Here is a 22,784-nt window from a genome sequence, read left to right on the forward strand (position 1 = left end):
AGTTTATCAGCTAACCGATGCTTTTGCCAGGGAAAATATTCTTGAATTGAGAAAAATGTTAAATTTAAAAGTCTCGTTTTATACGAAAACGCTCTCTACCCCGTGCCTCCTCCTCCGGGGTATTTGCTCTGGCACCTAAAAGGAATTCTGTCTTGGGGCAGCTAAAAGAAGAGCGAGGGACCGCGGAGGGGAGTTGGACCTTCTTCCTCAACTGGGGGACCAGGCCGGATCTCCCTCAAAAAGGCTGAGCCGCCAACGTGAGAATTCGACTCCGGACCTGGGCTAAGAGTGCTAGAGCTGGGCACGGCTCCGGGGTCTTTGGTGAAGCCAAGATGAAAGCACCAGCCGCTTATATCCCACCTGGAAACCCTCCACCCACTTGCACTGCCTCTCATTCCCTCCCGCCGGGCCCACACAGGCCCCAGATCCCTCTGGTCCCTATTTCTCCTGTGTAAAGAATCTGTGGGGAGAGGCGAAGCCGAGGCCAGACGAGTAGGGGGAGGATGGGAGATGGACAAGCCCGAGATGACATCCGCATAGTCTAACGCACGCAAGTGAGCGTCCGCACACTTCCCAGCGCGCACAGCAGCACAGCAGCACCAGCTCCAGCTCCCGGCACGGCTCCCTGGGTGCGCACCCGGGATCTCCCCCCACCTCCGCCTCCAGTGTACACTGCGCCCCGCCGTAGCGCTGAGCTCAAGCGTGCTCTAGAGCTTCCCACTCCCTCGTGCACTGCACCCTGTCCGTGTGCACCGAGCACCCTGCCCCGGGCGTGTACTGACACCCCTACCCCAAGCGCTCTGACCCGCCGTTGCTCCCTGAGCCCTCCACCCTCTCTGTTTACTGAGCCACTCCCGCGGCCGTGCGCTTTGCGCCCCCTTTCGCCAACCTGTCCAGGCCGCGTTTCTGACCACGCGGGCGGTCGGAGACTTTGCGCACGCAAAAGGCGGGAACCACAGCGCAAAGTCTGTCCGAAACAATCTTCTGAACCCGCACCCAGCGTGGGGAGTAGGAGTCCTGAATCCCTTCTGCGGAATTGAGACGACCTCTGGCGACGGGGAAGGCCTGAAGCTTGGCCCGTGTCCCTGAGTGGGGCCCGCAACTCCCAAAGCCAGGATTTGTCCCAAGACAGGGAGGGCGCGCGAAAGGGCCCAGCCACCTACTACGTGCCCTGCCAGATCGGGTGCGGTCCGCACACCCGCGTGGCCCCCGGCTGCTCTGATCTGAAGTCTGGCTTTGGCGCGCCGGAAATTTCTGAAGCGGGACGGCCGTCTGCTGTGTGCTCCTTCTCCTCCAGGGAGGGAAGTGTTCCCCGATGCATACCTCTCAGGAAACCTGCCTCTTACACCAGCCCTTAAAACTAAGGGAAAATAAAAAATCTGCACGAAGCATAAAGATGCTCACGCCCCGGACTGGGGCGGCTGGGCGCGCTCAGCCCAGGCTGGAGGGGGCCCGACCCAGCCTGCCCGGCTGCCCCCTGCCCTTTCGGTAACTTTCTCTCCTCAACTGCGAATGAATTAGTTTGTCTTCCCACGGATTTGTTTAGATTAGGGAGGTTTCCCCCAATGTTAGCTTTACTTTGCAAATAGCCCCTTATATTAATTAAATGAAATGCATTTGTGTCTTTAAAGTATTATAATAGCTCTATGTTTAGTCAGCCGTACGTTAAGGATTGGCTATTACTATTATTACCTACTAGAAAAAAATTAAGCGTATCATGTTTGTGCTTTCTTTGAGGCACAGAAATATTTGTCTCTGGTGGATAGGTTTTGTTCTTTTTTTTTTAAGGGAACTTTTTGGTTGATGCTTTTGAAAGGCGGTTTCAGTGCCGTCGTTAATGAATTAATTGGTTTTCGGATTTCAAGGCGGTATGTAATCGACATAACCACTGAGAAATTTCAGCTCACACCAGACTATTAAGACTCCTCCAGCTCAAAGGTTTCCAGACAAGATCCTGGCCTCGCTGGCGGCGAAAGGCGAGTTTTTGCCGGGGAACGAATGAGCTGCCTCTCCCCGAACTAGGATTTTGAGACGATGTTTCTGTTAAGGCGGGGCGAGAACACTGTGGGAGAGGACTGCGGAGATTTCGTGCAGCGGGTCGTGGAAGGGTGGGAGGAGGTCCCCGTGGGACACTAAGCTCCCCTCTCCTTCTGCCCTGCACTGCCTGCGCTCCAACAGCACCCTAGCTCTCCCCCGAGGACGCTGGATGTCGGTATGCATGCGGTAGTCCTCGGTACCTTCTCAGAGATGGGGGAGAGAGTGGGCTAGGTTTGGGAGACAGGGAATGAATGCAGAGGAAAGCGCTGCCCTCTCACTCCCCTCCCGAGGTAAAATTAGAAGAAACGTGTGGCCGCTGTTTACCCAAACCTGACACGGTGTCAGTGGCTCCCTGCGGCCCTTGCTCAGGGACTTTGCTATCCACTATAATTACCAGTGGCACTACTTTTGATTCCTAAATGCATTGCCTTGAGGGAGGGAGAGAAGTAAGCAGTAGCTACGATGTTGTTCGGATAAGAGGCACTGCCCCAACCGGCCCCCTCAAGCACCCAGTCCCAGGATCTGAAGTCATCCGAGACAACCAGGTCCGAGAAGGACCTCGCTCTTAGGAATCCAAAGGAGTAGAGTCAGCCTCGAGCAGGTCCAGATAGGCGCAGAGGTGTGAATAAGCCCCTGCTGGGGGGCGGGGTTGTCTCTCTCCCCCCGAGTACACACTCTACCCGCAGAGCCACGTGGGGCACCCCACCGGGGACTGGACCAAGGAATCCCCGACCCGGTGCACGAGGGCAGATCTGCCCTAGTTACTGCGATATAATCAAATAATCAGAGAGAAGCTGACCGACCTAAAAGCAAACACTTTCTCCAAAGGGGTAACTGACAGTGAAATAATTTATTAAAAGCAAAACAAAACAAAAGGAATAAACTTCTCTCCCTCTACCACTTGGGAACGAGTGAACAGAGTGAGTTACTGTCTTGACCTCTCAAGGAATAAATCATTGAAATTGCTCTGGATACAGTGGGTAGTAATAATAGTAATTGTTGTCTGATCCTTCCTGGGAGTAGCAATGATCCCAGGAAAAGTTGGTGATGTCTCCATTGGGCTTAAACAAGGAAAGGAGTGAAAAATTGAGGTAGTTTTTCAGGTAGCTTAGACCAAAAACGCCTCCTAGCCACGAAATAATCAGATACGTGATACGGAACCCAAGTGGGAGTTTCTGGAATAACTACATGGTGCGAATCATCTGTGTAGACAAGGGTTTATAAAAGGAATAGGTTCGAATCTCCGTAATCCTGGATTTTCTGTTGTCTCGCTTTGAGCTGGCGGCTGAAGTTCTCCTCAAACATCACTTCAGATGTTCGAACCCCCTCCCCTCAATCTAGTGCTAGGCCTGGGAGAAGTCCTCCCCTCCCCACGTCCTTAGGGACAAAGTCTCATCCTCTTCTGCCACCGCAGCAGCCCATCCCAGATGGAACATGTGCGCATTTCCCCGTTGCTCTCACGCGAAAGTCGGTTTCCGCGGGGGATGGGCCTCAGGTAGGCGCCGGGCGCGGCCTGGGGAAAAACTGTTGCGGAGCATCTGAAGCGGAAAATTCGAGCAGACGTGAGGCTGCTGGGCCCCGCCCCTTTCCTCTTAGAGCCTCAATTTCTTCCAGATCACTTTCCTCATGGAAAATTTCTAAAAGGTAGTGGGGTATGCGGAGGCGTGCTTGTGTGCCTCGGGGTGCGCCCAAGCGCTAGAAGCATGACAAACTGGGGACGGTGGCGCCCCGAATGCAGGCTGCGTGCCAGAAGCTCTCAGGACTCAAGGTGTCCCGCCTCTCTTCCCACCTGCCCTCTTCCTGCCCCTAGCCTCCCTCCATTCTAGATTCTCCAGACTCTTTCCCCGCCAGTAGAACCACCGTTTCTGGGTGATGCCCGGACTTCGGGGGGCCTTTCACTGCTCTATGCTTCTCCCCTTCGGTCCCGTCTCCGTGCTCTGGACGACGCGCTCGACTTGCCGCCCAAAGCACCGATTAGGAGGTACTCTCCGCTTCAGGAGCCCTGGAGCAAGGAACAAGCAGTAGGTGTCCCAAGCCGCGGCCGCCGGCTTCAGATCACTCCAATTAGCACGTATTTAGTACTTTATCCAGTTTACACAGAGCTAGCCTGTGGGTGTCGTCCTAAGTGTCTCAAGGGCCCCAAGCTTTCCCTCTGGCTAGGGAGAGCCCTAGGAGGACCCCAGCCAGGCGTGGGGGTTCTTCCTTTGTCATTCCGCGCAGGTATCACTATCCTTCCCACCTGGGAAATCTCGAGGTCGGCGCCCAAGTAGTTTGGGTTCTTCTGGTGGTGCTGTGGGGGATCCCAGGCCCATTACCGTGAGTGTGTGTGTGTTGAGCCAACGTGTTGGTGGTGGAGGTGGTACAGTGCCCGCTTGGGCGTTTGCTGGGGCAGACTGTGGGCCTGAAAGTATCTCACAACCACACATCTGCGAGTCTTCACATGCTCCTTTATGCTACTTCTCACACCACGGGATTCGATATCTCACCAGCTGTCACTGTGAAGACCCAGTATTGAGATCTCAAGTACGCGTTCCCGTAACATCCGGGAAATTTGGTTTAAGAAAAGTTTGTTCCTGTTACTTGTCGGGTTTCTCCCACTTCCACTTAGCCATGTTTCTGCGATCTGGGTAATCCCTTTCAAGCCTGGGAGGAATTCTCCCGGGTCCATAATTGAGGATCTGAAATCGTGGGGGTGAGGGAAGCATTAAATCCTCCCGAAGCCAGGAAGGTGCCTGAGCGCACTCGGGGGCCGCCTGCGCAAGCGGCGGCGGGGCCCACCCAGCAGTCCCTTCCCCCGTGGAGTCCTTTCTCCCAGAAGCCTGGAGACAACTGTCCGCGCAGCCCAGTGGGGGATCCCGGCAGGGAAGCCGGCCCGGCCCCTTGCGTCTGGGCACTGCGAACCGGAGCCGCTCATCAGCAGCCCCGCCCGACCCTCTGCGCGCACTGCTGAAAACAGGAAAATGCCCTTGGATCCGAAACGCCAAGGGAAAGTGCTGGTCCCTTTGTGAGCCCAGCGTTTGGTGGGAATCACCAACTTCAGAGCTCGCGCGGTTCCTGGGTTTCGGAGCACCAGCCCTGCGAACAAGGTTACGGCTTATGGGCTTATGGGTTCCGCAGTGCGCTCGGGCAGGTGAGGTCCGAGCCAAGGTCTGTACACACTGTCCCGCCCACCGACGGAGCTACTGTGCCTCCAACGCCATTGAACTTCTGACCTTCAAAAGGGTCCCTGGAAAAGGTCAGGAGCACCTGCTGCAGACAAGGTGGCCGTAGGCCAGGCTCTCCCAACTCCCAGAGGGGAGTACCGGGTCATTGTCCCGCAGTGAGTTGGGGATTTGCAGGCTCCTCCCGGTCCGGGAAAAGAGAACGAGAAGGCACCAAGAACCAAGACCCTAGCGCCAGCCTCGGGGCTCCAACGTCTCACCTCCAGCGCTGTCCTCCAGATCAGGTCCCCCACAGCCTTACAACCTCGGCACATGGCCAAGAGACCCCAGGACCCCTTGCCCTGCGTCCACTGCGGCTGCCCTCTGACCCTGCGCGCCAGGAAGTGGGAGTCCTCCCAGCTCATGCGACCACGCCGCGTCTGGAGCACCGCGTCTGGAGACTTCTAGAAGGGATGGGGGTTTGTGCGACCCCCATGGCCGGGGTAGCGTGGAGGACCCTCCGGGGTTGCAGGCGCAGAATCGGGGTGGGGTTGGGTACAAGAGGACTCGAGGTCCAGTGTAGCCCAGAGGGAAAAGTGCTGGAACTTCCTACGGCCGACTGCATCTCCAACTACCCTTCCCTACTCCAACTGCTTCCTGCCCCCATCATCTTGGCCATCACCAATGCTCGTCCAGTGACTCTCGCTCGGTGCCCCTCTCCCTGAAGCCCCAGCCCCTGCTGCGCTTCCCAGAAATTCCGGCTGCTCTGGGTTGCGCTTCAGGAGCGAGTGCAATTGGGCTCTGTTTCCACCGCTGCCCGGGGCCAAGCCTCTCCGGTAGGTTCGGCTCCCCTGTCTTCTCTCTCCGTCCGACCCGAGCGTCCCCGCGGCCTCCAGCCCCCGCGGGGAAGGCGCCAATCTCCTTTCGTTCTCCTGTTTCCAGGAGAGAAAGGGCAGGAGGGTCACTTCCGAGACTCACTCGCGCTGTTTCCCTAAGCGGGGGCGGGGGGTGGGGGTTCCTTTCCCTCTGCCCCACCCCACCCCCTTTCGGCTCTCGGGCCTGCGAACTGCGGAGAGTGAGGGTGCGGGGCCTGCGCGGGCTCGGAGGGCTCAGTCCTCCGCAGGGCACTTTGGCCACTCCAGCTGGGTACCTGCCCCGGAGCCACAGAAGAGGTCTCGGCAGCGCTTCCTCCTTCCCTTCCTCCTTCGCCCCTCCCCGCCGCTTATCCTAGTGCCCAGGTCCCGAGACCCACTCGCCGGAGCTGGCTGCCGCCGCACGCCGTGTGCACTCACCGCGACTTCCTCGAGGCCGGGAGCGCGCGGGTCTCTCCTGGGAGAGTCCCTGGAGGCAGCGACGCGGAAGCGCGCCTGTGACTCCGGGGCCGCGGCGGGGTCGGGAGGCGAGATTCGCCGCCCCCGCCCCCGCCGCGGTCCCTCCCCCCCTCCTGCCCCCCCTCCCCGGGCCACCGAGGCCGAGTGCTCCGCCCGAAGGCGGGTCCGCCATAAACAAACGCGGCTCGGTCGCACGTGGACGACGGAGCTGCTGCGCCTCGCGACAGATCGCAGGCTCCGGGCGCCGCGTCTCCAGGCACAGGGAACCGCCAGGAAGGGCAGGAGTGCGCTCCCGGGCCAGGCCCCAGCCGCCTCCGCTCCCCTCCCGCTCCATGGCTCCGCAGCCGCCGCGTCCTGTGCCGCCCTCCAGTCCGGAGGGGCCTCGCGGCAGCGGGTACGAACACCAGGTCAAGGACTAAACAGCACCGCCGCCTTCTCGCTGGCCACTCTCCACCCGCTAAGGAAAGCCGAGGCAGGAGAGACAAGGAGGAAGGAAGAGCGAGCCGAAGCAAGCGGGAAGCCTGAGCTCTGGTCGCCGCAGGACAGTCCAGCCCGGAGGAGGCTGCGCCCGGGGCGGCGGCAGGCGGAGCGCGGGGCGGCGCCGCCGGATTGAGCCGAGTTCCCGGGCTGCGGCGGCAGAGAGGCGTCCTGGTGGCCCCGGTCAGCCCCGCGCACCTGCCCGCGGCTGGCGCCCCGGACTCACCTGGCCCCCGGCGCCCCCTTCCCCATCGCCACCGCTGCAGCCAGAGCGGGGCTCCGCGGGCCTGGAGCACAGCCGGGTCTAATATGCCCGGAGCCGAGGCGCGATGAAGGAGAAGTCCAAGAATGCGGCCAAGACCAGGAGGGAGAAGGAAAATGGCGAGTTTTATGAGCTGGCCAAGCTGCTCCCGCTGCCGTCGGCCATCACCTCGCAGCTGGACAAGGCGTCCATCATTCGACTCACCACGAGCTACCTGAAGATGCGCGCTGTCTTCCCCGAAGGTGAGGCCGCAGGTGGGCGGCCGGGAGTGCTAGGGGGCCCAAGCTGAGAGCCGGATCTGGCCCGGAGGGGCCGCCTGGGTCTCCCAGCCAGGGCCAGGGCATCTTGGGGAGGCCGTGCCGGGAAACTCAGCTTCTGGTGGAGAGAGAGGCCGGGGCCTTGGTGCCGGAGGGAACAGACCATCGCCTAGCCCAGGGCTGGTAGGGCGCGAACCAGGAATTGTTCCACGAGCAGACTGGTCCATTCTGGTCTGTCTTCTTTCCTTTCTTCATTTCTTTAATTCTCCTTGTATCTTTTCCTTCAAATTCCTTTTTCCATGGAAGGGAAGCACGTCCACCCTAGGCGGAGGTGAAGGGTTCTTGCTGGTCCCGGATGGGAGAGAGTTGAGGAGTGCACCAGGAGGCCTAGGCCTTGCAGGCCCCAGTGCCCAGCAGAGCACTTGTTGGGGCAGAGGCCTCAGACTTGGGCCTCTCAGGTGGTCTCTTCTCTGCTTGCTTTTCTTGGGGCTGAGGCTCCAAGTCAGGGTGGGAGAGACAGCGCGAATAGGTGAGCCGCGATTCGGCAGGGGAGAGCAGGAGGCAGTTAGTCTGGAAGTGGCAGGCAGGCCCGAGCATAGTTTTCTTTGCTGGTTTGAAATTATAAGCCCAGAGGGGCAGATGCCATGGTGGGCAAGAGTCGCCAGAATGCAAGGGTCCAGCAGACTGTAAGTGGTCAGAAATGGTGGCACACTGGGTGGGCATTCCTGACCTGCACACGGCCTGGGGTGATGGTGGCTGCCAGGGCTAAGCAGCAGGGCTGGAGGAGGCCTGGTCACCACAGTGTCCCTTTTAGTGTCCCAGGGGTTCCGAACTGATCGCCTTCCATTGTCTGTGTCCCTTGGACAGAGGGGTGTCCTTCGGCCTGGCGGGTGGGATTCTGACACTTGTCTTGGACACTCTGCTCCAACTGGGGCCTGATGGGCGCCTCCCAAGACCTGCAGGCCCAGGAGCCACTAGAGCTGTGTCAGCCTCCGGAGCCTCGGAAGCCGGCGCCCAGCACGGGACTAGGGAGACAGTTTCAGCTCCAGGGCTCAGGGAGGGTCACTGCCATGCCATGATAGGTGTCTCTCTAGTGCAGAGTGTTTCCATTAAGGCAGTCCTGGGTCAGGCGACAGACACAAAGTCGGTAAGCTCCATCTTTGTATGGTGGGCACCCCTAAGCTTTATTTGTCTCTGGGCCTTGAGCTGCCCTTCACATCACCTCCCTGGTGGAGCGAGGAGGGCCTGTCCACCAGCCCAGCCTCCAGCTCTGCAGCGCAGCCGGCTGGGGAGCTGAGCATCGCAGGACACGGAACCAAGGGGGCCGGAAGCAGTGTCCTCTTCTCACCGCCGGTGACTTCCAGCTGCGCTGTGCAGCCAGGCAGGCACTTTCCTCCCAGAGCAGGAGCCCGTGACCTGATCGCCAGAGTCCAGAGGTCTCAGAAGGGAAAATCTCCCCCTTTTTAACCCCAGGCAACCGAGGTGCCCCATCCCCACACTCCTCCCACTGGGAGCTGCAGCCTGGTAGTCGCTATACATCACCGAAGTAGAGATGATTCCTCTCCTGCAGAAGTTTCAGCGAAAATTAAACAAGAATTAGGTTTTGTAAGGACAAAACTTGCTTCCCATTCATGGAGGAGTCATGGTAACTGGTATTCTCTGGTGAGCAGTTTCTTAATCCGCATCCTACAAAGCAGGTGTGGAACCCAGACAGGGCATCGGCCTCCTCTCCTGTTCCCTTCCCACACCATTGGAAATAAAAATTACCAAAAAATGACCAGATTAAATGATTTTTTAAAAAGTCAGAAGTTAGTAAGCGAGGTCTGGAGAAAGGGGTAATTGTAAGTCATTTGGAGATTTCCAGGAAAGCTGCTAAAGATTAGGAAGTGGCAGATGTACTGCTTCTGCAGATATTTAAACTGGGTCTGTGTGTTCGAGCTCTGGGAAGCGGTTCTCCAGGCTTTGTGGTCCAGAATTGCTTGGCTCTGAGCTGGTTACAGAGGTGGGCTAGCTGGGGGTCCACCGCTAAACTCAGGGCCCCTATGCTTTGTTCCCAGTGGTGTGGTTGAGAAGTGTCCTGTGTGTCCCCTGCGGTGGCCATCGAGATTGGAATTCCAGGAGAGGTCGGGGAGAGAGCTGCTTGGCCCTAGAGTTTTGGAAATAACCCTTGACCTATGGGGAGCGGATTGATCCCAAATCGGAAAGAGGCCTGATCTTGCTCCCAGCACTCCTGCAGCGCTGAAGCGGGGAGTAGGCGCACTGGCCTGGAGGGTAGACAGCTGCCTCTGGGCTCCTCCCTGCGCTCAGAGGCCTGCGGCCTGCAGCTTCCCCTCAAATCAGTCTGGGACTGGAGAGTGGTCAAGCCGGGTGCCAGCGGCAGAGAAAAATATGAGTTTAGGAAGTCCTCAATTATGCAAAAGAACTCGCTCTCCCCTGTGGTAGCTCGAAGCGCGGGAGCGCGGAAGCAGCGCCCATAATTGATTCACCCAGTTCCCGGGAGACTCGGGTCTTCGCCTAGGAGGTGGTGCGGGGTTGGGATGGGGCCGGGAGGAGCCGCGGGGTCAGGACGCGGGCGTCAGGGAGCTTGTAGGACCAACGCGGTCCCGCGCCGCGGCGGGAGCTCCCGGATCGGCGCCTGCTCTTGGAGGCGAACGGAAAGATACCGAGCAGAACCGATGTGCCCAGCGCGGCCTCGCTTTCCATAGCCCGGGAGCGGGCGGGATCCCTGGGCGAAGAGGAGTCTAGAAGCCAAGTCAGGACTTCGGGAGTCAGAAAATGACTAGCACAGTCCGAAGGAAGCACAGGAATCGCCAGACTAACCTAACCCTTCGTCGTTGAGAAACTGAGGCCGGCGAGGGGCAGGCCTTTCCCAAGGCCCCCCGCGACGGCCCTGGGCCGGCGGTGGCTGCCCGGGCAGGCAGGCCGCTGCGCCGCAGGTTCGCCCGCCGCGCAGAGGAGGCCGTTGGCCTCGGGCCCTTTCTTTCGGAGTCCGCCTGGCAGCAGGAGAGAAAGGGGAGCTCGGAGGAGCCCCGGGGCAGGGACAGAGAGGCGCCTGGAGCCAAAGTGGACGCTCGGCGGAAGTCCACAAGCTTAGGGGTGCCGGCAACTGAGACAGCTGGTTCAAGGCGCCCCTCTTCGGGCTGCCCTGCTAGGCTTCTGTCTCCTTGTCTGTAAAATGGGCCTATTAGCAATTCCATCACTGTGCCTGGTTCCTGGCATCTGGTGTGAGGAAGCAGGTAATGCAAGTGTAAACCTAACATGTTTGTACACCAGTCTCTCCTTCCTGTGAGGTCACTGCTTTTCCTGAGCCAGATGCCGCCTAAACGGTGGCCGAGGGCCCCACTTGGTGGACCTCCGAGACTCACTGTCTGGAGTTGGAAGACACGCTGGTTTCTGGGTCCCCAAATTTTCTCCCCTTTAACAGCGAACTAAGAAGTGGGAGTACACAGGCAGGGAAGAGAGCAGGAGAGGAAGGCTGGCTTTGGCTGTGGCCTTGGAATTGAAAACTTAGTGAGTTAACGTGGTTGGGAGAGCCTGGTACACACAGGGTTCAGGGAAGCACTAGGGCCCGGGTTCTGCTAGCCTCTTTGCAGTGTGGCCTGTCCTTCAGGAAAGGGAGTGCTTTGGAAACACAGAAGCACCCAGTGTCGGGGGAGTCTGTGGCTTTCTGGCCATAGCTGCATGGTGACCATGCCAGGCAGGATGCAGGGCAAATTCTGCCATCTGGTGACCTGCCCTGAGCCTCAGGAGGCAGGAGTCAGAGCTGCAGGGGCTCCATGGCCAATCACCAGAATTAAGCACCTTCCCAGGAGCCTGGGTTCCCACACTCAGCAGTGGGGCAGAGGGTGGCATCCCCTCTGGGCACTTGCACAGAAAGGGCTGGAGGAGGGACTGGCTCCAGGTCCCAGTTCAGGAATGGAGCTGGAAACTGAGGCAGACTGTGGGAAGAGAACAGAGCCCCTCTTCCCCGCTCCATGGACCTGAAGTGATGTGGGTGAGAGAAGCACTTTTACTCCAAAGAAGCGAAAATGTCACTCCCACACAGTAAGTGGGATTGGAGGCCTGAATTATTCCAGTGGCGGGATTTGTCTGAGTTTAGATTCAGGCAGGGCCCTTCCCACCCAACACACATACACACACACACACACACACACACACACACACACACAAACCTGAGTGCCCAGGGGAGGTGGAGGAGGGAGGCTGTCCTAGAAATTGTTTAGGAATGGAAATGCTTTGATTTAGAGGATTTGGTGATGAAAAACTTACCTTAAACCGATATGGGGTCACAGATTCGAGGCATTTCTCTACAGCAGCCCGAAATAATGTATTTTTTATATAGAGACTTTTTTAGAATAATGTGGGTTTTTACAACTGTCTCCCCATCTCTGCGTGGAAGCCTGCAGGCTGTGTGTGGATCCAGGGAGGGAAAGCTCACAGTCACAGAGCAGGAAGCTCAGGCAGTGGTGATGGGAACTCCATGGATGTGGGGCCCTGGCGGTTGGGGGCTAGTGGGGTACTGTAGATTCAGCCCCCAGGACCAGCCAGGGGTGGGGTGCTCGAGGTCGGGTGGAGCTCGGACAAGAAGCTGCTTCATGCCCACCCAGGGATGCAAAAAAAAAAAAAAAGAGAGAAGAAGCCTCTTGGAGGTGGCACTGGCCATGTGCACTCCCTAGTGCAGTGGGCTTAGCGGAGCCTCCATCCCAACCCTCAGGATCTAAGCATTAGGCAGTGGGGTCGTGGGGTGCTTGCATCTGTGGGCTGAAAGCCTACAACACTGGCCGGGACCGGCAGGGCCCTTCTGGAACTGCTTCCCCTGCCTCAGTTGGGCCGAGTCAGACCTTGTTGGGTCGTCCCTACTTACCACTACCTTCACAGCCCCTCCAGGCCTGCTATGCAGCTGTTGGTTTGGAAAAGGGCTCAAGGGCCAGGCTTTTGAGGGACCCCAGAGACAAAGAAACATTCCAAGGTCAGAGGTGGACTAAAATGCCACCATTTTAGATGCCCAGGGTTACCCTTGGGAAAGTGTGAGAACCCCAGTCCATCCTGGAAATTCTTACCCAAGTCTAGACCCCAGAGCTGGGACCTGCTGGTCACTGGCCATAGCAAGACCTGCTTCCAGGTCCAGAGGAAGAAGCAAACCCAGCTAGCTTCCTCCTTCAGGTCTCAACTTGTGTCCCCTCATCTGAGGAGGCAACCCTATCTCACAATGAAGGAACCCCTCCACTATCTCCCTTTTGATAGCAAGTCATCTTATTTGTGTGGTTTCATGTTTATGGTTTGTGACCTGCACCTGGCTGGGGCCTAAGCACAGCACACACTCAAGAGCAGTTGCTGACTGACTAACTGAGCACCCAGAGAAGAGGGACCATATTTAGATAGCTTCTGTGGCATCAGGGCCTCGCAGGGTTTAAACCAAACAGCCAGCTGAGTGTGGGTGGGTACGAGGTGCAGGCACATACAAACTTTCGAAGGCAGAGGGGAAAGGGACACCTGGCTTGCTTTCCCTATGGCCTAGTGGTTGACCACCCCCTCCCCAGTGACCTGTCCATCTGGATTCCCAGTAGCAGCTCAAGCAGGACTCAAAACCCCTGCCGGAAACCAAAGGCCAGGTTTGGAACCCCCAGCTGCTCCCCTGCCATCATTGGGGTGGGGGAGGGGCTCCCAGAATCAGGTGAGACAGATCACCAACAGCTGGTAACCTTGAAGGAGCTTAACCAAGTCTTTTCTTATACTTTCTCTCACTTCTAACAAAGTCCTTTGTTAGGTCCAGGTAAGGGCCACACGCCCAGCGCCTCACTTTTTCAGGAGTATATATGGCTTTATGGTAACAGGATGATTTTTTTTTTGTTACAAATCTTTCCTTATTTAATCTCTACATTCAGCCTAAAGTAGATTTTTATGGGCCCAGTGGAAAAGCCTCGCCCATAGTGGTTTCTAATGGAAGAGCTGGCAGCGCCATCACCCTATGAGGTGTCATGAGGCAGGGACACTTGAGGGGAACTTCACCACCCGCCCCCACTCGCTCGTACCAGGTCCAAATCTCCGCTGGCAACGTGGAGGCATCAGGAAACTACAGGAAAAATTATACTGATGTAAGAGAACAGGCTCTTGAAGTATCCAGGTATTTGAATCATACGCAAAATTGTCCTGTGTAGTCAGCGCACTCTTGCATGTGAGGCCAGAGCTCTTGGGAGACCCAGGCAGGGGAGTCTGAGGTTTGGGGGTCATTCCCAAAGGTGCAGATTTCCTCAGGTCACTCAGCCCAAGACCATGCGAGGAGCTGAGGCGGGGGCAGTGCTCACTGTCTGCAGGGAGCCAGGCAAGGGTGGCTTGGCCCGAGCCAGGGGATGGGCCCAAGACTAGGATAAAGGATGGTTACCAGGGCACATTTTCGGACGTCAGAATTCCTGGGTCCTTGTTAAATTCTTTCTTCATTCAAGCCTCTACAGCTCTTAAATTTTGAATCTTTCCATTTCTGGTTAAATAGAGTAAATGCCGCCGCCACCAGGAGAGCCGCTTGGGTTTTGGGGAGGAAGGGCCTACGTGAGAGCCAGTCATCCTGTACTGTGGTCACTGTGGTCATCCTTGGGAGTGGGTTAGGGTGGGCAGTGATTTCCTAGGGTTAAGAGAGATCTCCGTTCTCCTGGTGGAGTCTGGTGATAGGGGACTGCAGTCATATTTGGGGAATCGATATGTGTGGAAAGTAGCCATGTCCTTAAGGGGAGACAGGATAAACCCCTTATTCTAGAAGCCCAGGAGGAGAATTAAAGGTCATCTCTTTTTCAGTTGCAGTATAGAGTTTGCCGAGAAGGGTCTCCAAAGCCTTTCCTGGGGCCTTGGGTCTGGAGGTGCCCTGGGCCTGTGCACACCCCCACGCTGAGGGTGCGTTTTCTGCCTGCTGGAGTCAAGGGCTCCAGAAGCTTCGACGCCCAAGGCTCCTTCAGGAACAGTGGGGAGACCCAGGGTGCCTGCCCGACACTCTTCCAGAACCCACTCACCGCCCACCTGGAGGGCTGCTGGGTCCTGGGAGTACTCCTCGGATTCGGCGTTGTTGGACGAGGTCCCCAGTCCAGCGTGTTCTGCTCTGGTCTCTGGTCCCGCATGCCCGGGGAGCAGCGGGCAGGGGACTGTTATGACCTGCACTTCTGGTGGGAGGGGAGGCGAACAAGCCAGCTGGACCCCTAACTCACCTCGCAGGGTCAAAACCTGGGATGGGAAGCACAGAGCGGGCCTAGACCCCGGGGGCGGGGCGTTCTCCGCGGGAGTAGGGGATGGATGCTGACACCGCGGCCACCAGCCTTTGCCACCTCGCGCCGGAGCCTCGGGCTCACTGGAGAGTTTCGGGCCAGGCCCCCAGCAGAAGGACTGATTCCAGGGAGCGGCTGGGGGTTCTCCCGACTGGGGCTTAGCGCTACAATCTCACTCGGCTTTCCTACTTCCTCCTGAACGTGCAGAGAAAAGCCTGGGATCTCCGGGGTCACAACAGCTGAGTCGAGGGCGCAAGGGAGGAATGTTCCGCTGAGCAGGACCGTCTTTCCCTTGGTGCACTTTCTGCAACACTGGCGGCCCTCAGGGAGGTGGTAGGGAGCAACAGGAGGCCTTGGGGGGACAGTTAAGAAGCGCAGAGGCTGTGAGACCCCCAACTATGTGACAACAAATACCTCCCAGTTTCCTTCACGTACATATGCGGCTCTCCCCGCCTACGGCCCATCCCCCGTCCCGCCGCTGGCGCGTTAGGAGTTTGCCTACGAGAAAGCCCCCAGGCAAACCCTTCCCAGACTGTAGCTCCTGGGGCGCCAGTGAAGGCTGGCGAGTTTGAGGGGGCTACCGAAGGTTGAAGAAAGTTTTTTTTTTTTTTTAATGAGGGAAAAGCTGCCTCTAGGATGGCGAGGGCTTTAAGTCTGGGCCTCCCTATCTTTGGGAAAATGCACAACTGCTGGCGACTCAAAGAAGAGAGGGAGGCAGGACCCTTGGGGAAATATTTACTGGTCAAATCGATATCCCCGTTTGGCTGTGAGGATGGCCGATTTCAAAGCAGATTAGGTTACTTTGTGGCATTTCAAATAAAACGGCAATTTCAGAGCCGTGAGCACGTGGGCGACCCACGGGAGCTAGGGGCCTGGTGGGCTAAGTGCGCGGCCAGGGCGCTTGGACGCAAGGCCCGGGCGAGAATTTCTCATCTGGTCTTTTTCTTCTTAATCGAAGTCAAAGGGACAATGGCCGGCGGCGGGGGTGCGAGGAGCTGAGGTTGCGCGCGCCCTCCCGGGCGCCCCGGCTCCCGGCTGGGCGCTGTTTACTGGTTTACTTTATTCCCCGTCCAGGTTTAGGAGACGCGTGGGGACAGCCGAGCCGCGCCGGGCCCCTGGACAGCGTCGCCACGGAGCTGGGATCACACTTGCTGCAGGTAGTAGAGCCGCCGCTCCGGGGAGGGAGGGGGCGGGAGCGCTGCCGCCGCCGCCGCCGCCAACCTCCCTGGCCCGCGCCCGGGTGGGGACTCTCTTATGACCTCGCCACCCTAGTCTCCAGGTGTCTCTCCTCAAGGAGCCCTGGGCGGATCCATGGGCCGTCCCCAGGCTGCAGAGGTCTCCCCGAGGCTAGAGGCCGTGGCCGAATTTCGGGGCAAGAGACTCTTCACGAACTCCGCCTGGGGGGCCGGGACCCAGTGTGGACTGGACTCAACCAGTGCAACCTCTCACCACCCCCCACGCCTAAGCCCCCCTCCCTCCCTTCCCCAGCCCCAGGACTCTCTAGCTCAGGAGACCTAGGCCGAAGGGCACCCCTGGGCGTAGTTAAGTCCTTTCCAACCTCACTTCCCTTAACAAACTTTTATGGAGCGCTTGCTCTGTGCCAAACGCTGTGTGCCAGGCGCTGGAGCCAGAGAAGGAATAATCAGATCGCTCTGAGCCAGAGTGAGCAGCTCTAAGGCCTCTGACAATTGTGTTTGTTTGTGTGTCTGTGTGTAGAGGTTGCAATAAAGGAGAGACAGCATCAATAATCAGATATCAACAGTTGGCATTTATTGAGAGTTTACTACTGGCCAGATCCTGTTCTAAATCTTATTATATACTCTCTCTTCACCACCCACCTAGAGTGTATTCTTTTTTAAACTCCATCCCCCCCCCCGCAAAAAAAAGTTGCGCACAGAAACGTTAAGCACCATGCCTGAGGTCACATAGCAAGTGGTGCTTTGTTGAACCCAAGTGGTCCAGCTCTCGAGTGGTCCAACTTATGACCTGGTGAGGCCTCCAGGCTCACCTGGCTCACGGAGGAAGCCCTGGCTTAGTTTGTGGTCAGCCGCTTAGCCCTCCAGCCCGGAGCCATTCAGTCCGCGGTGGTTAAACCGCCCCTGACCTCGGATTTCCCCCGCAGTGTCTCGGGCTCGGGTAGGGTAACCGTGCCCACGACCAGCCACTTCCAAGTCCGTGGCTGGCGCTGGGTGGGGACAGCAAAGCCTCATGTCTCGGAATCCTTCAAATGCCCTTTACAGAGCCTCATCAACGACCCGATTCATTCCCCCTCCCGTCATTTGTCTCTGCCACCGAAAAATGCCCGCCGAGAGCTATTTTGCATTTCCTCCTTCTATTTTGTGTTTTCTTTAAAAGAAAAAAAATTTTGGCTACGGGACTCGGTGACTTGGGGCAGCGAGTCAGCCACGAGCTCTGCGTTTCGAAAAAGCAGATCTTTTCAAAACTCTTTTTCCCCAACATTCCTAGTGTGATTTATTTTTAAAAACGCATGCGCTGGGGAAGAGCGGATCCCGGGGATGTATTTGAAAGCCGAGGCTTTTACAACGTAAAGCCAACGGTGTGGGAGCCGGCGGGGTAATGGCGCTCTTGGAGTCCTTCCCGCGCGCCCTGCGCTCTGCCTCCGCGCTCACTTCCAGAGCCCGGAGCGGCATTTTGCATGTCTGATGCTCCTACATATTGTAAGTGACACTAATATCAGGGACAACTAAGTGCCGGGGAGCGCTAGTGAAAACCTGGCGGCAAAGTCAACACCCCCGTTTCTCCACCGTACATTTAATTAATTCCGGAGTGGTGTGTGGATGGGCGTCTTTGCAGTTAATACATATGCAAACGCATGAGGTCATTTGAAGCTATGAAGGCATACCCAACGTTTTCCATTAAGAATATTATTTTTTAAGCTCCCGCTGGCAACTTTCAGAACTTAATTATGATTTTCTCTTTTACTGGTGTGGCTGACCGACCCATGCTATTTCATCAAATGTATCTCTTTAATGATTTTGAGTTAAGCAAGAATGCAAAGTGTGCCAAAATGTTGATAACTTTAGAAACTGCTAGAGTTTATATTTTTGAAATAGAGTTTACTTGGGGAAATAGTTCGTAGCTGAGTTAGAAACATAAAAGTCAGGCTTATAATCAAGATGTTGATTTCAACCTCCGCACAGGGAAAGGTAATGATAGCTTACTTGGCAAAGAATTTTCGCATCAAAACTGTCTGAGGCAGCAGAGTGTTAAGGCTATCTTTCCAGTTTCACTTCTGCTACATTCTTTTTAGCCCACCCCCCAACAAAGAAGGGGCGGATTTAGAAAAACCAAAGGTAATCTGGTTTCAATTATATGCTGTAAAAATAGAATTTGTGGCCAGAAATTAATCTGGAATATTTTTTATGGGGGCAACGTTGTGGTTCGTATGGGTCTTTCACCAACTTTATTGCTTTTCTTTGGTTCTGGTTCTAAAATATGAATGGGTAAATAAAATGCAGTTTCCTTTTTCAAAAATAATTTAGTCCTTTTATCTTCGCCACACATAAATATAATCATTACCTTTTATTTCTCTTAATTACCTTATAATTTTACTTTATGTTTTTGAGTGCTAGCCAACCTAGGCAAAATCGGAGTATAATTTAGGTAACTTAAATTTTTCAGAAATTGATACTTTTTCCCCTTGAATTTTGCAAATGTTGTTTGATCTCTTGCAAATTCTAAATAATTAATTCTGTAGACACAGTCTGTTAAAAATAACTGAGTATTTTCTTTTATTTTCTGGGGAATGGTCGTGTTCGGAATTTATTATTCAAATGGTACTTAGGGATAACTAGAAAATTGTGGCAAATAAAGCGTGTGTTCTAGTGGTATAAATGGCTGCCAGTTATGACATAAAATGGTCTATACAGTGGTAGATTTTCCCCTAAGTACCACAGAACTCCGGATTTGTGCTAAGTGCTAAAATAACCCCAAACAATAAAGCTACTACATTTAAACTGAGCATGATAGGAATTCTCAAATGTTTTGCATGATTTTTGTGATGTGGATATAAGACTCTTTTTAAAGTGCTTTAAAAGCATTTGAGTGCCTGGCTGGGGAACTAAACCTTCAGTCCTTTTCGTGGCCCCTGGGACTCCGTTTACGTTGCATTTAACGAATATACATTGATGATAATATTTTATACATTCGTCCATCCCAGGGACAGTACAATGATTAGATTTAACTCTAATGTCTATCATCTCTTACCCTGGTACTTTTTCTTTTACAGACTTTGGATGGATTTGTTTTTGTGGTAGCATCTGATGGCAAAATCATGTATATTTCGGAAACAGCTTCTGTACATTTAGGCTTGTCCCAGGTGGGTATTGTCTAATTTTATGTACAACCAAAATAATAAATTAAGCATTGGCAGATCTTGACAGCTTTACCCAATTTGAATATGAGTCTGTCTGGGTGTCTGCTTTTGTGCACGAAGGTAATCCAAAATTGCAAAATCGTCTTCTTAGGTCAGCCAGTGGGGCTTTTCTTTTCCGTGTTACATTTCACTTTTTTACTTTCTTTTTCCTTTGGGGTTAATGACCAGTAATATCTTCACAACAGTCAGCCTCAATTGATAGCCTGGACTCTGCTTATACAGTAACGCTCTCTGCCGCTAACAAGAGCTTCACAAAGGGAGATTTTTTAAGTCCTCCCTTGATGGTCTGCACGTGGTTTTGTGAGTTGCTAGGAAAGCAAGAGAAAAGCTGATGTAGAACATGGATTTTATGCGGAATGTGCTTTGGGGAGAGAGAAAAGGTTGGAGGGGGTAGATTTATGAGTGTTCACATGGAATTCAGGGTAATTTTTCCTGAGTTTTTCCAGTTCAGTGGTTGTTTCAGTAAAGCATTTTATATGCTTGTGATAGAAACTCATAAAACTCAGTTTACTACTGTTTTGCACAGCAAGGTCCTGGTTTCTTTTAGAACATTTAAATATTACTGATTTTTCTGGAACCATCTTCTAAAAAGGGGTTCATTCCTTAGAGGAAAGAAGTGCACTCAGCTTTATCTATCCCATCAAACCAAGGGTGTAGAGCATTTGGCTGCTGTCTGGGCTGTGGCGGGTCTGGATGGCGAGGAGTCTACTGATGGTTGCCATGCACATTTCTGATTTAACAAGCGTGGATCATGGTCCTAAGAGTCACATTTTTTTTATACATATAGGGGCTAAACATTTCTTCACATTGTGAATTATCAGAGCCCTTTTTTTTATTATTATTATTACAACTGAAGACACACTAGAATTAATTAGATACAGGAAATGGGCTCCCAGGGGGAACATGAATAATCTGTGTTGCACCAGCCTCCTCATGTAGTTAAGCCAAAATAAAACATGCCAATTAAAGTGGCTTGGGTTTTCTCACTGAGAAACAAAATTACCAATTTGGAAACCTGCATCTGATGTATTCCTTTTCTTTTTCTGCCAAGATGTTTTTTAAACCTCCTATTTATTTGCAATCTTCTTTTCCAATGGATGGAAAAAATTTTTCCTTATCCATGAGGTGGGTTTCTGTGCCCATGTGTTTCTTCTGCAAAGTCTTCTAAATTGAATTGCATATTAAAATTGCATGGTGTTTTCTTTTCTCTTCCTCTTCTCTTCCTTTATGATACCAGGTCTCCCAAATAAGATTGACTAAGGCTTGACTGTTAACCTATGTGACTCATGGGATTAGTGACCTTGTAGAATGGGAAATACTGTTGGGAACATGAAATTTACTCTTTTTATTTTTCTGAATTTCCACCTTATTATTCTCAGAATATTTAGAATCATTTAAGGCCTGTTAGTTGAACCCAGCTTGATTTCTACCCCTGGCTTGATCTGTGGCTGAGTGCTCTTGATCAGATTACTTAATTTTTTAAATCGTAACTTATAAAAACTTTGATTAGTTTTATAATAATGTCACAAATAAGACAAAACATTTCACAGACTTTTAGAATGACCTGTCAAACATATTTTAAAATAGGTAGCGTCACTTTTACTGAATATTTCATTTAGGTCTGAGCTCCCTAGTAGTCAAAGCAAAAAGGGAAATACATCCAGTTATATGATTCTCATTGTCCAATAAGGCCAGGTAATTGACCTCCCTGAATCATAACTAAGAAAATAATGCCTGCTCCACCCCCTCTTTCAGGATCATGTGAGAAACATACCAAAGTGCATATTTTATGTGATTTATAAACTATAGGGAGCTACACAAAAGCCAGGCATGATCACAGTTTCATTAGAACTGCACATAAAATAGCACAAAAGTTGCTAAAACAGCATACTTTGGTGGGCACATATTAGAGATACTCAGTCATGGGGAACATCCTGGCACATCATAAGGCACTGTGCACGTACCAGGACTTTCCAGATCATTCCATCAGGCTGCTCAGTCTGGCATCCTACATTTCTCGCTCTGTCATCTTTCTCTTTTCATGTGGGAAATAAAAATGATTGTTTTTGAAGACAGTAATTAAGAATGACCAAAATATTGGCTAGGACACATGATTAACTCCACAAAAGGAATTCTAAGTAGAATCATAATTTAAATTGTATTTCCTTTTGGTCCTAATGCAGACATAAGACTTTGTATGTCATAATTTTGGAAGAGGACGGAGTGATACACTACCATTTTCCAAGGAAGTTGTAGAGGTGCCTTTTGTCTATATGTTGTGAGGAAAGTGTCAATTTGAAAAAAGTCAAACTGACTGTGTAGAGCGGCTGATTTTTTTTCTGATCTCCTGGCGGGACTGTCTCAGTATCAGTCTCCAGCTACAAAAACACTTTCATGCAGCCGTGAGCCCTTGTTAGTGTCTGGGGAGTTGTTCGTGGTGAACTGTTTAAATAAGCAACAACAAGCTTTTCCCTCAAATCTGCCTCCTGTTCACGATTAACTCTGCAGAAGGAGATCTAGGCAGATTCCTAATGTGTATTTTTTTCCCCTGTCTTCTTAATAGTAAAATAAGGTATTGAAAGGAATGTCAAATACCCAACTTCTGTTTTAAAAACAATTTTTACACCTTTTAGATTATTTTTATTAGTAGTAAAAAGCCAGACAAATATGCCAAACATGAAAACTTTATTAAAATAGACTTCAAGGTTTTTTTAATCACCAGAGTTGAAGTGTTAATAAAATTTTACCCACTAGTCAGAGTAACTTTTTAAACAGGTTTTCTGATGAATAAGGACAGTAATAGCTTATATCTACATACCACCCTTCTGTGTTCCAAGAACTGTTGGTTACTCTCAGTGACAATATCTCTTTAAGTAATGACATCTTCCACATTAATTCGGGGTTAAACTCTATCAGCAGCTCAGCATCTAGGGAACATAAGCTCCTAGGTTTGCCATAATGACGTGATAACTCATAGCAAAGTGGTGCGTTTTTAAAAATCTGCGCTATCTAAATAAGTTTCTGAATTATCTATCTGAGAGCATAAAAATTATTCTTTATGTGTGATAAGTCCATCCCAATCAAAACCTTTTTGGAACTTTTTTTTTTTTAGCAAGTATTGGAATAAGCGGTCTACTTCATGTGGCAGAATTTATTAGTTTATTTTTGCTTTTAAATGAATAAATGCAGCCATCCTTGCTGTCAGACTTTAGTACCAAAAAATGGCAGTGAGAACCACAAAGTGTGAGTTGACCCTTCAGCCCGCGGTGCAAGTGTTGGGAAAGAAAGTCGAGCTTCTGCTTGAAAGTTCCAGTTGGTGTTCCGCACACAATCATAACACATAATCATTCACGTAGACAAACTTGTATCTACTCGGAGGGGGTAGAGTTGGAGGCGCACTCTTTATCTGCCAAGGTTATGAAATGATTTAGCTTCATGGTTTTCTGGTTAACGAAATTAACTTATATTTGAAGAAGGATAAAAGCCTTACTGCATACCTGCTCTGTATTTCTTTGAACATTTTAAAGGATCCTTGTGGCTTCAATCTCCTTACCAAAGTTGCATATGGTCTATAACATCCAGGTAACTAATACACATTCTCACATAATACAGCTATGTCTGAAATAGCTGTTCA

The 22,784-nt window shown here is 52.8% G+C and overlaps 1 protein-coding gene across 1 annotated transcript in view; it reads left to right on the plus strand.

Moving 5' to 3' along the window:
- The first annotated feature begins 6,678 nt into the window (after positions 1-6,678).
- The window catches only part of SIM2 (SIM bHLH transcription factor 2), a 43,674-nt gene continuing 27,568 nt past the window's right edge, over positions 6,679-22,784 (plus strand). Inside the window, exons 1-3 of the mRNA XM_072969104.1 lie at positions 6,679-7,489; positions 15,829-15,911; positions 19,004-19,093. Coding sequence (XP_072825205.1) covers positions 7,315-7,489; positions 15,829-15,911; positions 19,004-19,093 — 348 coding nt within the window. The 5' untranslated portion in view covers positions 6,679-7,314. The remainder of the gene's footprint in view (positions 7,490-15,828; positions 15,912-19,003; positions 19,094-22,784) is intronic.

This window comes from Vicugna pacos, chromosome 1, assembly GCF_048564905.1.
Source record: "Vicugna pacos chromosome 1, VicPac4, whole genome shotgun sequence".
Classification (NCBI taxonomy): domain Eukaryota; kingdom Metazoa; phylum Chordata; class Mammalia; order Artiodactyla; family Camelidae; genus Vicugna; species Vicugna pacos.